Source organism: Carassius carassius, chromosome 23 (genome assembly GCF_963082965.1).
Source record: "Carassius carassius chromosome 23, fCarCar2.1, whole genome shotgun sequence".
Classification (NCBI taxonomy): domain Eukaryota; kingdom Metazoa; phylum Chordata; class Actinopteri; order Cypriniformes; family Cyprinidae; genus Carassius; species Carassius carassius.
This window is the reverse complement of record NC_081777.1, coordinates 470,001-482,500: the sequence shown is the minus strand read 5'-3', so window position 1 is coordinate 482,500 and position 12,500 is coordinate 470,001. Positions and strand designations below refer to the sequence as shown.

Sequence of the window (12,500 nt, the reverse complement as noted above, 5' to 3'; positions counted from 1 at the left end):
GCTTTGGTAGAGATCAACTCAGAGACGCAGAGACATGCGGGGCTGATATATTCTGACAGGAAACTGCGGCGGCGCTCTATTTATGACGTACTTGGACACACACCTGGAGCAGTGGGCAGCCATTTATGCTGCGTGGTGTCTTGCTCAAGGACACCCAAGTCGTGGTATTGAGGGTGGAAAGAGAACTGTACATGCACTCCCCCCACCCACAATTCCTGCCGGCCCGGGACTCGAACTCACAACCTTTCGATTGGGAGTGCGACTCTCTAACCATTAGACCACGACTTCACCTTAAAGGGGAATTATATTCTCCGAGAACGGACACCTTGCACTAGTGATACAAAACACACAGGTCTGGTAAGAGCAATACTTTTGATATAGACAGATTATTATTAGGCTGGGCTACTGTACCTTTTTTTTTTTTTTTTTGACTGCCGTATTCACAAGTATTTTCCAAGCAAATTAACCCTTGTGCGTTGTTCAAATTCACTATCCTTTTATTATGTTCGGGATGAAAACATCCACTGTATTATTATTTATATTATTTTTTTCCAATTGTATTTTGCATAAATCTATTAATCAACCTCAGTCCTTATCAAAACTACCAAATGTTTAAAAAGAAATCCAAGATTTTAACTTTTTAATTGCCAAGTTCATAAATTATGTCGCTGATTTGGATTTGGATATGTTTTTACCTTTTATCACAATCTTGGGCATGTCTTTTATTTTTTCAGTTTGGGTATTTTAACCAATACTGCGACTGATTTTCTGTTGAAACAAAAAACCTGCGTGCAGCAGCTGTTCATTTAGCGACTCCTAGTGAGCGATACATGCTCATCACAACACAAACATTCTCCTAGAACTCACACTTTGCATTGTTAACAGATCCATACAAATCATGCATGAAACAGAAGTTTATAAACTCAAACGATAGCTTTATGTGCTTTACAGGTGAACTTGAAGTCTTTATTCATTCAAAATGTTCAATAAAAGATTATCTTTGACTCGGTAATGCAAGTTCATGATCCGATTCGTGAACAGATGAATCAGATGAGTCAATCTTTAAAAAAAATCATTTATTTTGTTTAATGAAACCAATCTGGAAACCAGTGGTTCACAAACTGGATAGATCTGAGGTGCAGGGCTCGTAATATCGCTCGTCCGACGTCCCGGGACTATTGTGTTTTCCAGTCGGGCTCCAAAATATATCTCCGCTCTGACCCATGGGCTGTCTTGAATAGTGATGTGAAACTCCAAACCTGATTCGTGTTGTTCACTCACTTGAAGGGGTGAAACGGATAGTTGATCGTTTGCACTTGTTTCTAAATCTTGCCGATTCAAGAGTTTTAAACCATTCACGCTCATTCAAAGCACGCGCTGAGAGCAGCGTTTCAGACAATGGCTTACACAGAACTGATTCATCTTTCACACGTCCTTGCTTCTGAATGAACACTTAAACAAAAAATAATCTCAAAATAATTGTCTCTGCAAGTATTCTCGTAAACACAGTCGGTTATGTCTGAAGTGAGCGTATACAGTGGAGAAAGAAATATCCTGTGCATTATTATATTGGATCTGTGCACTCTGTCTTAAAGGGCCAGCAGCTTTTAAACACCTGCTGTTTCATTAGTGCCACCTGCTGTCAGAGAGTGACATCTGCAGGGCTGGGTATTGTTCAGAATCTTTCGATCCGTTGCCAATTTCGATACCTCAGTTTCGATACCGGTTCCTAACGATACTTTTTCCGATACCATATATTTTAAAATCCATTTCAACATCAACACAAATACTTTAAACACAAAACTTGTATTTTTCACCTTAATTAAAACAAATTCTGGTAACACTTCACACTCAGGATAACATTATTAATACAACTGGTTTATTTTTGGATAGGGGTGCGCCATTCAGGGGCGGACTGGGACCAAAAAGTCGCCCTGGACTTTCTGGCCCACAGCAGCCCACCACATCATAACGCAAACAACCCGTTTTGATGTCATTTATTAATTTAATATTTAAGTAAACAGTTTGGGGATTTTAACCAATAGGGCAACTGATCCTCCGTTGAAAAAAAGGACAGCAGCTGTTCATTTAGCGACTCCTAGTGAGCGATACATGCTCATCACAACACAAACATTCTTCTAGAACTCACACTTTGCATTCAGTTAGCAGATCCATACGAATCATGCATGAAACAGAAGTTTATAAACTCAAACGACAGCTTTATGTGCTTTACAGATGAACTTGAAGTCTTTATTCATTCGAGATGTTCAATAATAGATCATCTTTGGCTCTGTAATACAAGTTCATGATCCAATTCGTGAACCGATGATTCTTTTGAGTCAATCTTTTAAAATAATAATTTATTTTGTTTAACGAAACCAGTGTGGAAACCAGTGTTTCACAAACTGGATAGATCTGAGGTGCAGGGCTCGCAAAATCGTTAGCCCCACGTCCCGGGGCTATTGTGTTTTCCAGTCCAATGGGCTATCGTGAATAGTGATGTAAAATTCCTAACTTGCTTCGCGTTGTTCACTCGCTTGAAGGGGTGAAACGGATCGTAGCTGATCGTTTGCACTTGTTTCTAAATATTGCTGATTCAAGCGTTTTAAACAACTTGCGCACTCGGGGCTTGCGCTCACTCATTCAAAGCACGCGCTGCGAGCAGCATTTCAGACAATGCACGTACAGAGAATGAATTCATCTTTCGCGTATCGTAACTTCTGAATGAACGCATACACACACAATTATATCAAAATAATTGTCTGCAAGTATCCTCGTAAACACAGTCGGTTATGTTTTAAGTGAACGTATACAGTGGTCTGCTGCTCAGAGAAATTCGCTGTTCCGGATAAATCTTTTCAGACGACGTGAAAGGGGGCGTGATACGCAATCGAGTAGACCAAACTAAACAGGGAGGGAGGGCAAAACACTCATCCAAACAAATGCTTCATTAAATTGGTGGTATTGCCAGCTTTGGTTGCAATACTCATCGCATATGTTGCACTTTGCTGACTCGGCATCCACTTTTATAAAGTGTAGCCACACTTTAGACCTCTTTGGCATTGTAAAACGGAAACGTTTTGAGAAAAAACAACTACACTTGTTGTGTGACTGCGAGTATCTTCAGAAATCCTCCCCGTCACGTCACATGGTGGTGGACAGCCAATCACGGCGAATTTAGGTCCTTACATGCACGTATGCTACAAGCTCACTCAGACACAGCCGCTTGGTAAAAAAAAAAAACGGCCGCTTGGCTTTTGGAAAGATAAAAAATTTTTCGATACTCATAGTATTGAAGTTTTTCGTTCGATACAATAAAGGCATCGGAGTTCGGTACCCAGCCCTAGACATCTGCGTCTCATTTACAAAGGTAAAATCGGACTATTCAATTTTTACCTAATTTTTCAAAAATGTTATTTAGCATCTTTTTTTGGATAGTAATTCAAATGGTTTCCTCTGATTTAAAATAGAGCACAGACCTTTTTTGATTTAGGATTTGTTTTAAAATTTAAAGTTTGCTTTTTATTTAACATTTTCAATTTTACAAAGAAATATGCAGCATTTTGTCTTTTGTCTAATAATAAAAGGACACATTTTGATTTATAATTTGTCTTATAAATAAATATAAATATATATTTGTAAGAAAATTGTATGGTGTAATCCGTATTGTGAATTTTATCGCATTAGAAGTTTGAATCGTTACATCCCGATATGCTACTAGTTTTTGCTGATCGTGCTGATTTGTCCACAGTAAAGTTCAGCCGATGTCTTTTTTTTTTTTTTTTCGGGGCAAGTTAAATGCATTTTTGGCTACCAAAACCTGAAGAATGCGTGTCCGAAAGGCTACCAGGGATTTTGAAATTTTGTGATCCCTGAGGTGTATTTCCCAAAAGCATTGGTTATTGTTAATAACAACATTCCTTGTGAAACGAGCCCTGTCAATTTTGACTCGATTCTTTTGCAACTCTTTTTCACTTAAAGTTTGGTCCATTCATTAAATAAATCTGTGGTATAAATTGGACAACTGTGCCAGTTGTTTTGGCCACTTTTATTATGTGTTTGGTGTATCTGGATCCGTCTGAAACAGCAAGGAATCCCATTAATTGTATCCAAATTGAATTTATATTGATTGGAAGGTTTAAATGACATACATTTTTTTTGTTTATAAAAATTCTTTGGAAAATTAATGTTCTTAAAAATGAAATGCAAAGAAAACACTAATCTTACTGCTAGTAGATGTCGGAAAGCATAAAAACAAGACCTCAAGTTAATATGTTCCTTTGTGCTACAAAGCTTAAGTATTTCAAAGTATTTAGATAAAGTTACTAAACCTTTTTAGTAATCTAATGAAATATGTTACTGATTACTTTTTAAAGCTTCTATTTTGTAATCTGTAGTGAAATACATTTTAAAAGGAACCTTCCCAGCCCTGCCTGCAGCGCACTGAAGGGGTCAGGCTTCATAATCATTTCTAAAACTGTGGTACAAGTCAAGTCTTTTCTCGTGTTGCTTGCTGCTCTTCTCAACATCAAATGACCAGCAGGATGGCATGCGAGTGTTTAAATCCACTTGTTTTTGTTTGGTCTGTACTTCTCACCATTAAAAGGCAGCAGGTGCATAAACACACTTATTTTTTTATTGTTTACTCCATGTAGTTCTGAGAGTTGAGGTGCATATTTATATTTTTTCAGATACATCAAGATAAGTGCGCGAATGACTCTCTCTCTCTCTCGCAGGTGCACACACACTATAATTTGCTGTTATACTCCATATAACTCCATATATAAGCCAGAAACTAAGCTTTGTTTTTTGTTTGTTTTTTTGCACAGGCCTATCTAAAGGGTTAATGGTCCCACCTAGTGATCAACCATAAAAACATTTTACCTCTCAGTTTAATTTAGTGGATGTTTTCATCCATGAACATCACGAAAGGGTAGTGAATTTTTGAAAATTTTCAAATCATTTTCCCAAAATATGTGGCCAAAATAAGACTCAGTATTACCCCGTAGTGGACGAAAATGTCCCCAACAACGCATAAGAGTTAATTGTAGTTTTTATCATGTGTAAAATTACTGATTAACATTAATAAAAGCATTTTTTTTTTTTTTACTCAACTCAACTCTCACGACATTAGATTTTTCATATCACAGTTATTGTGGCCATAAGAATTCACAATATCGATATATCGTGATATGTATAGAAACCTTGGCGGGGAAAAGAAATCAGTCAAATGATTTTTCACTTTGTTCATTTCTGTGAAGCGCTTCTGTTCAAGAATTTATATTTATCAGTCAACATATCAGTAATCAGCTTTCAAATATAAATCATTATCAGTGCATCCATAAAAATAAGTGCATTTAAATACCCTTAGTGACTGGCTGCTTGTAACGATGCTGCTTCCTGAAACGCTGCGGTTTCTGTGGTGAGGTGTTGATGACGTGTGTGTGTGTGTGCAGCATGATCCAGGAGGAGAAGGACAGCACCACACTGAGAGCCGAGGAGATCGAGGGTCATGTGGGCAGTGGAGATGATCTGGACAGCCGCTTCCGCTCCATAGCGTCCCTGCAGCCCTCCTTCCACAGCTCCTCTCCACCCGGATCCGGTCACTCCACGCCCCGCCGGCCCTCACACAGCCCCAGCAGAGAGCTGGACCGCATGGGGGTCATGACCCTGGTGAGCCTGCTTCACACGTCTGTGTGTGTGCGTGTGTGTGTGTGTGTGAGTGAGTGTGAGTGTGTGCACGTGTGCGTGTGTGTGCGCGTGAGTGTGAGTGTGTGCACGTGCACGTGTGTGTGTGTGTGTGTGTGTGTGTGTGTGTGAGTGTGAGTGTGTGCACGTGTGCGTGTGTGTGCGTGTGCGTGTGTGTGCGCGTGAGTGTGAGTGTGTGCACGTGCGCGTGTGTGTGTGTGTGTGTGTGTGAGTGTGAGTGTGTGCGTGTGTGCGTGTGTGCGTGCGTGTGTGTGTGTGTGTGTGTGTGTGTGTGTGTGTGTGTGTGTATGTGTGCGTGAGTGTGTGCACGTGTGCGTGTGTGTGTGTGTGTGTGTGTGCGTGAGTGTGAGTGTGAGTGTGTGCACGTGTGCGTGTGCGTGTGTGTGTGCGTGTGTGTGTGTGTGTGTGTGTGAGTGTGAGTGTGTGCGTGAGTGTGAGTGTGTGCACGTGTGCGTGTGTGTGTGAGTGTGAGTGTGAGTGTGTGCGTGAGTGTGAGTGTGTGCACGTGTGCGTGTGCGTGTGTGTGTGCGTGTGTGTGTGTGTGTGTGTGTGTGCGTGAGTGTGAGTGTGAGTGTGAGTGTGAGTGTGTGCACGTGTGCGTGTGTGTGTGTGTGTGTGTGAGTGTGAGTGTGAGTGTGTGCGTGAGTGTGAGTGTGTGCACGTGTGCGTGTGTGTGTGTGTGTGTGTGTGTGTGTGCGCGCGTGTGCGTGAGTGTGAGTGTGTGCGTGTGTGTGTGTGTGTGTCCTGCAGGGTGTAGTGTCCAGCAGTCCTCTGCTGACCTGTGCTCCTGTGTTTGTGCAGGTATCGTCCAACTGACCGAATGATCGTGTGCTTTGCAAAAATAAAATGTTTTTCAAAAACTTGAAAAACTTGGAAGCTGTACAGGAAGTTTACTGAAGGACTTCCTGCTCCATTCCCTCGACGGGGCAGCAAGGAAATGAGCAATTAGACCTTGCGAAGATCAGACTAAACGCTTGTTTATTCAGATGGCTGTCGTCACTAGCTGTGATTCAGTAGCTTGGTTTACAGAACTAAACTAAGTCTTGATGATTTGTCATTCAGCACTAATACATATAACAGGCAGCAGACCGAAGAAAGACTCCATTGAAGCACATCGAATGTTAAATCAAGCTACATGCTTTATAAACCTCACCTGTAATAAGACCCCAGGAGGCACCTGTCGTAGACTGCATTGATCACATGCTCGGCTGATTTACCTCTGATTGGTTGATAGGGTTCAAAAACACCTTAAAAGATACCTTTGGAGCACTTCCCCAAATACAACCTTTATTTCATTTATTAACTTATTTATTACTTTATCCCCATAATATAACTGCTTCATTCTGTAGATTTAATTCATAGATTTATCTGTTAATTTAAAATTATATTTAAATATTTAACTGATTTTGTCTCAGTTGTAGATCAGTAAAACAATAACTTTACAGATAACTGAAGATCTTGATATTGGTTCTGATTGGCTGTCAGTGTTTGTATCGTTGGTTGAACAAATGTTTGAAAGTAGGGATGCAAAATATTGATTAATTCCATAATCGATTGAGGTTTAAATTAATCAATTTATCTATTAATCGTTAACCATAATGCTGCAAAATGAATCTGCAGGAAGCAGTCACTGGCATGACAGGATGTGCAAAAGCCACACACACACACACACACACACAAAACGCTTTCTCACTTGAATTAAAGGGGGTTTTAGTCTGAATAAAATGCTAGTAGAAAGATTATAAAATGAATAGATGTGATTATGATTATTTTATAAAATGAAGAGAGAGTGCCATACATTTGAGATCAATTTACTTTGTTGACTTTCCTATCCCGCACGGAGACCGCTGAACGCGCCTCTTTGAATGGTTTTGTGGCGCTCGTTGTTGTATTTTAAAACACAATTGCAATGCTTTCAACTCACATTATGGCATTTAAAATAAAATGATCCCAAACGTAACTGTGGCGCGCGTGACTGCGCTATGCATTAAGTGAAGCGCATCCATCGGCGCTGCTGCAGCAAAACACTGTTGCTCACATTAATGTGATCCTGATGGATTCTGTTCTAGAAAATGTCAGATTTAGAGTTTTTGCGTTCCGGTAGCACTAGCCTATTTGTTTTTAAAAATCCAGCACACAGTGCATTAGATCATGACAGCGCGTGCGTGCAGACGAGGACGAGCGAGCACGGGTTTGGCTAGATTTATTTGGAGATTACTGCTGCTCATGTCTCATTCGGCACAAATCCAAATGTTTCCATATTCGCAATGTATCTAAATGTTAAACTATTATTTATAATGTAAACTACTTACACTTTTGCACATACACAGAAAAGATGATCCTCTTCATATGAGCAAAAACATCCTTGGAACAGCAGAGAGGACCGGTATACGGTCTATTTAAACTGACCAGTGTAACCTTTTAAATGTTCAGTTGACTGTATTTTATTTTGATAATGAACAGACTGCGATGTAAGTTTGAATCGCTAGAATATACAGTCAGGTCCATAAATATTGGGACATCGACACAATTCTAATCTTTTTGGCTCTATACACATGAAATAAAATGAACAATATGTGCTTTAACTGCAGACTTTCAGCTTTAATTTGAGGGTATTTACATCCAAATCAGGTGAACGGTGTAGGAATTACAACAGTTTGTATATGTGCCTCCCACTTTTTAAGGGACCAAAAGTAATGGGACAATTGGCTGCTCAGCTGTTCCTTGGCCAGGTGTGTGTTATTCCCTCATTATCCCATTTACAAGGAGCAGATAAAAGGTCCAGAGTTCATTTCAAATGTGCTATTTGCATTTGGAATCTGTTGCTTTCACCTCTCAATATGAGATCCAAAGAGCTGTCACTATCAGTGAAGCAAGCCATCATTAGGCTGAAAAAAACAAAACAAACCCATCAGAGAGATAGCTAAAACATTAGGTGTGGCCAAATCAACTGTTTGGAACATTCTTATAAAGAAAGAACGAACCAGTGAGCTCAGCAACACCAAAAGACCCGGAAGACCACGGAAAACAACTGTGGTGGATGACCGAAGAATTCTTTCCCTGGTGAAGAAAACACCCTTCACAACAGTTTGGCCAGATCAAGAACACTCTCCAGGAGGTAGGTGTATGTGTGTCAAAGTCAACAATCAAGAGAAGACTTCACCAGAGTGAATACAGAGGGTTCACCACAAGATGTAAACCATTGGTGAGCCTCAAAAACAGGAAGGCCAGATTAGAGTTTGCCAAACAACATCTAAAAAAGCCTTCACAGTTCTGGAACAACATCCTATGGACAGATGAGACAAAGATCAACTTGTACCAGAGTGATGGGAAGAGAAGAGTATGGAGAAGGAAAGGAACTGCTCATGATACAAAGCATACCACCTCATCAGTGAAGCATGATGGTGGTAGTGTCATGGCGTGGGCATGTATGGATGCCAATGGAACTGGTTCTCTTGTATTTATTGATGATGTGACTGCTGACAAAAGCAGCAGGATGAATTCTGAAGTGTTTCTGGCAATATTATCTGCTCATATTCAGCCAAATGCTTCAGAACTCATTGGACGGCGCTTCACAGTGCAGATGGACAATGACCCGAAGCATACTGTGAAAGCAACCAAAGAGTTTTTTAAGGGAAAGAAGTGGAATGTTATGCAATGGCCAAGTCAAATCACCTGACCTGGATCAGATTGAGCATGCATTTTACTTGCTGAAGACAAAACTGAAGGGAAAATGCCCCAAGAACAAGCAGGAACTGAAGACAGTTGCAGAAGAGGCCTGGCAGAGCATCACCAGGGATGAAAACCAACGTCTGGTGATGTCTATGCGTTCCAGACTTCAGGCTGTAATTGACTGCAAAGGATTTGCAACCAAGTATCAAAAAGTGAAAGTTTGATTTTATGATTGTTAATCTGTCCCATTACTTTTGGTCCCTTAAAAAGTGGGAGGCACATATACAAACTGTTGTAATTCCTACACCGTTCACCTGATTTGGATGTAAATACCCTCAAATTAAAGCTGAAAGTCTGCAGTTAAAGCACATCTTGTTCGTTTCATTTCAAATCCATTGTGGTGGTGTATAGAGCCAAAAAGATTAGAATTGTGTCGATGTCCCAATATTTATGGACCTGACTGTACGTGTGCTCCAGGCTCCGACGCGATCAAAACAGCAAATCATAATGCATTAACCTTAATTATAGAACATGTAAACATGTTCGATGCATTTCCTCATTTTGCAGCCGCTTTCCGACCACAGTTTTTGCAAACTGTGTCTACAAATAAGCATTCGTCTTTTCTATACAAAAAGTATTCCCATAGGCCTACTAGTGCCAATTTTAACTCATATTTTGACGTGGGATCGAGATTAGAGATAACGGCCTCTGTCTCTGATGTTGTCTCCGCTGTATGTGTGGGTGGAGCAAGAGAACAGTTAGTGACCATTCACATATCGCGTCCTTTGCGCGCTCAAGTTCGTTATTTCAAATGTAGCAAACGTGCTCGTTTTTTCCAGGCGCCTCTGCACCGCATCGAGTTAAAACATCTCAACTTTTCATAATGCCGCAAGCGCACCGCAGGTCATGTAGCTTCCTTACCTTTCCCGTAACAACGTTGAACGCTCAGCCAAGATGAAGGAACAGCTGATCATAGCTGCATATGGATTGCCATTTTTAAATAAATCAAGTAGCAGAGCTACTGCAAGCAATTTTTAGTGCTGCAAATTCATTTATCCATTGCTGAAATTTCCGCGTCTTCATGGAGAGAGCGGGTCATTGTTGTAGCAACGGCAGACGCCTCAGGAGCCAAGTGCCCGAAGGCTTATCAAAAATCAGAAAGCAGCTCGTCTAACGTTCTCCACGTGTTTTAGGCGCGATATGTGAACGGCCCCTTAGGTGGAACGTTGTTGCCTAGGCGCAGGTGAGATTCTGTGTTTATTTTCTCTCAATATCGTAGATAAGCAAATGTACACGGTATGATAATCGTACATGTTTATATCGTGGTGTATCGTCATACCGGTATATCGTTACAACCCTAGTTGGGTGTGAGCTGGCCTTCAGTGGTGGAGAGATGCAGGTTCAATATGTTAGTATTCAGGAAAAATAGATTTAGAGGCTAATTCCAGAACAGTCTCCAAACATTATTTGTTTTAATCACCTGAAAGCCCCTAAAAACTTTCAGTGAATAAATGCTGTGCTGGACGCTGCTAGAGAAACTGGTCTTCATCTTGAGAGACACACAGTAATAATTAGTGAGAGGTTCCTCTGTCACTGAATCAGTGACGTCCAGAGTGAAAGCTCTCTGTGTGTGTGAATGTGTGAGCGAGTGTGTGAGTGAGTGTGTGAGCGAGTGTGTGAGCGAGCGAGTGAGCGAGTGTTGTGTGATCGAGTGTGTGTGTGTGTGTGTGAGTGAGTGAGTGATTGAGTGTGAGTGAGTGTGTGTGTGTGTCTGAGTGAGGGAATGTGCGAGTGAGCGAGTGATTGAGTGTGTGTGTGAGCGAGTGTGTGTGTGTGTGTGTGAGTGAGCGAGCGTGTGTGTGTGTGTGTGTGTGTGTGAGTGAGTGAGCGTGTGATTGAATGTGAGTGTGTGTGTGTGTGAGTGAGCAAGTGAGTGAGAGAGTGATTGAGCGTGAGTGTGTGTGTGTGTGAGCGAGTGTGCTAGCGAGTGAGTGATTGAGTGTGAGTGTGTGTGAGTGAGCGAGTGATTGAGCGTGAGTGTGTGTGTGTGAGTGTGTGTGTGTGTGTGTGATTGAGCGTGAGTGATTGAGCGTGAGCGTGAGCGTGAGTGTGTGTGTGTGTGTGTGTGTGTGTGTGTGTGTGTGTGATTGAGCGTGAGTGATTGAGCGTGAGTGTGTGTGAGTGAGCGAGTGATTGAGCGTGAGTGTGTGTGTGTGAGTGTGTGTGTGTGTGTGTGATTGAGCGTGAGTGATTGAGCGTGAGTGTGTGTGTGTGTGTGTGTGTGTGTGTGAGTGAGTGAGCGAGTGAGCGAGTGTGCGAGCGAGTGATTGATTGAGTGTGAGTGTGTGTGTGTGTGAGTGAGCGTGAGTGATTGAGCGTGAGTGTGTGTGTAAGCGAGCGAGTGAGTGAGTGATTGAGTTGTGTGATCGAGTGTGTGTGTGAGAGTGATTGAGCGTGAGTGATTGAGCGTGAGTGTGTGTGTGTGAGTGAGTGAGTGAGTGATTGAGCGTGAGTGATTGAGCTTGAGTGTGTGTGTGTGTGTGTGTGTGTGTGTGAGTGAGTGAGTGATTGAGCGTGAGTGATTGAGCGTGTGTGTGTGTGAGTGAGCGAGTGATTGAGCGTGGGTGTGAGTGTGTGAGTGTGAGTGTGTGTGTGTGTGTGTGTGTGTGTGTGTGTGAGTGAGTGAGTGAGCGAGTGTGTCTGTGTGAGTGAGTGAGTGAGTGTGTGTGTGAGTGAGGGAGTGAGCGAGTGAGTGATTGAGTGAGTGATTGAGTGTGAGTGAGCGAGTTTGCGAGTGAGTGAGTGAGCGAGTGATTGAGTGTGTGTGTGTGTGTGTGTGTGAGTGAGTGATTGAGTGTGAGTGTGTGTGTGTGAGCGAGTGATTGAGTGTGAGCGATTGTGTGTGAGTGTGTGTGAGCGAGTGATTTAGCGTGAGTGATTGAGTGTGAGTGTGTGTGTGAGTGAGCGAGTGTGCGAGTGATTGAGCATGTGTGTGTGTGTGAGCGTGAGTGATTGAGTGTGAGTGTGTGTGTGTGTGATTGAGCGTGAGTGATTGAGCGTGAGTGTGTGTGTGTGTGTGTGTGTGTGTGTGAGTGAGTGAGTGAGCGAGTGTGTGAGCG

The 12,500-nt window shown here is 41.8% G+C and overlaps 1 protein-coding gene across 5 annotated transcripts in view; it reads left to right on the top strand.

Moving 5' to 3' along the window:
• The window catches only part of LOC132101178 (liprin-alpha-1-like), an 80,122-nt gene that overhangs the window by 22,654 nt on the left and 44,968 nt on the right, over nt 1–12,500 (top strand). For all 5 annotated transcript variants that reach the window (XM_059505892.1, XM_059505891.1, XM_059505894.1 and 2 more), the window contains exon 16: nt 5,457–5,673. In XM_059505892.1, coding sequence (XP_059361875.1) covers nt 5,457–5,673 — 217 coding nt within the window. The remainder of the gene's footprint in view (nt 1–5,456; nt 5,674–12,500) is intronic.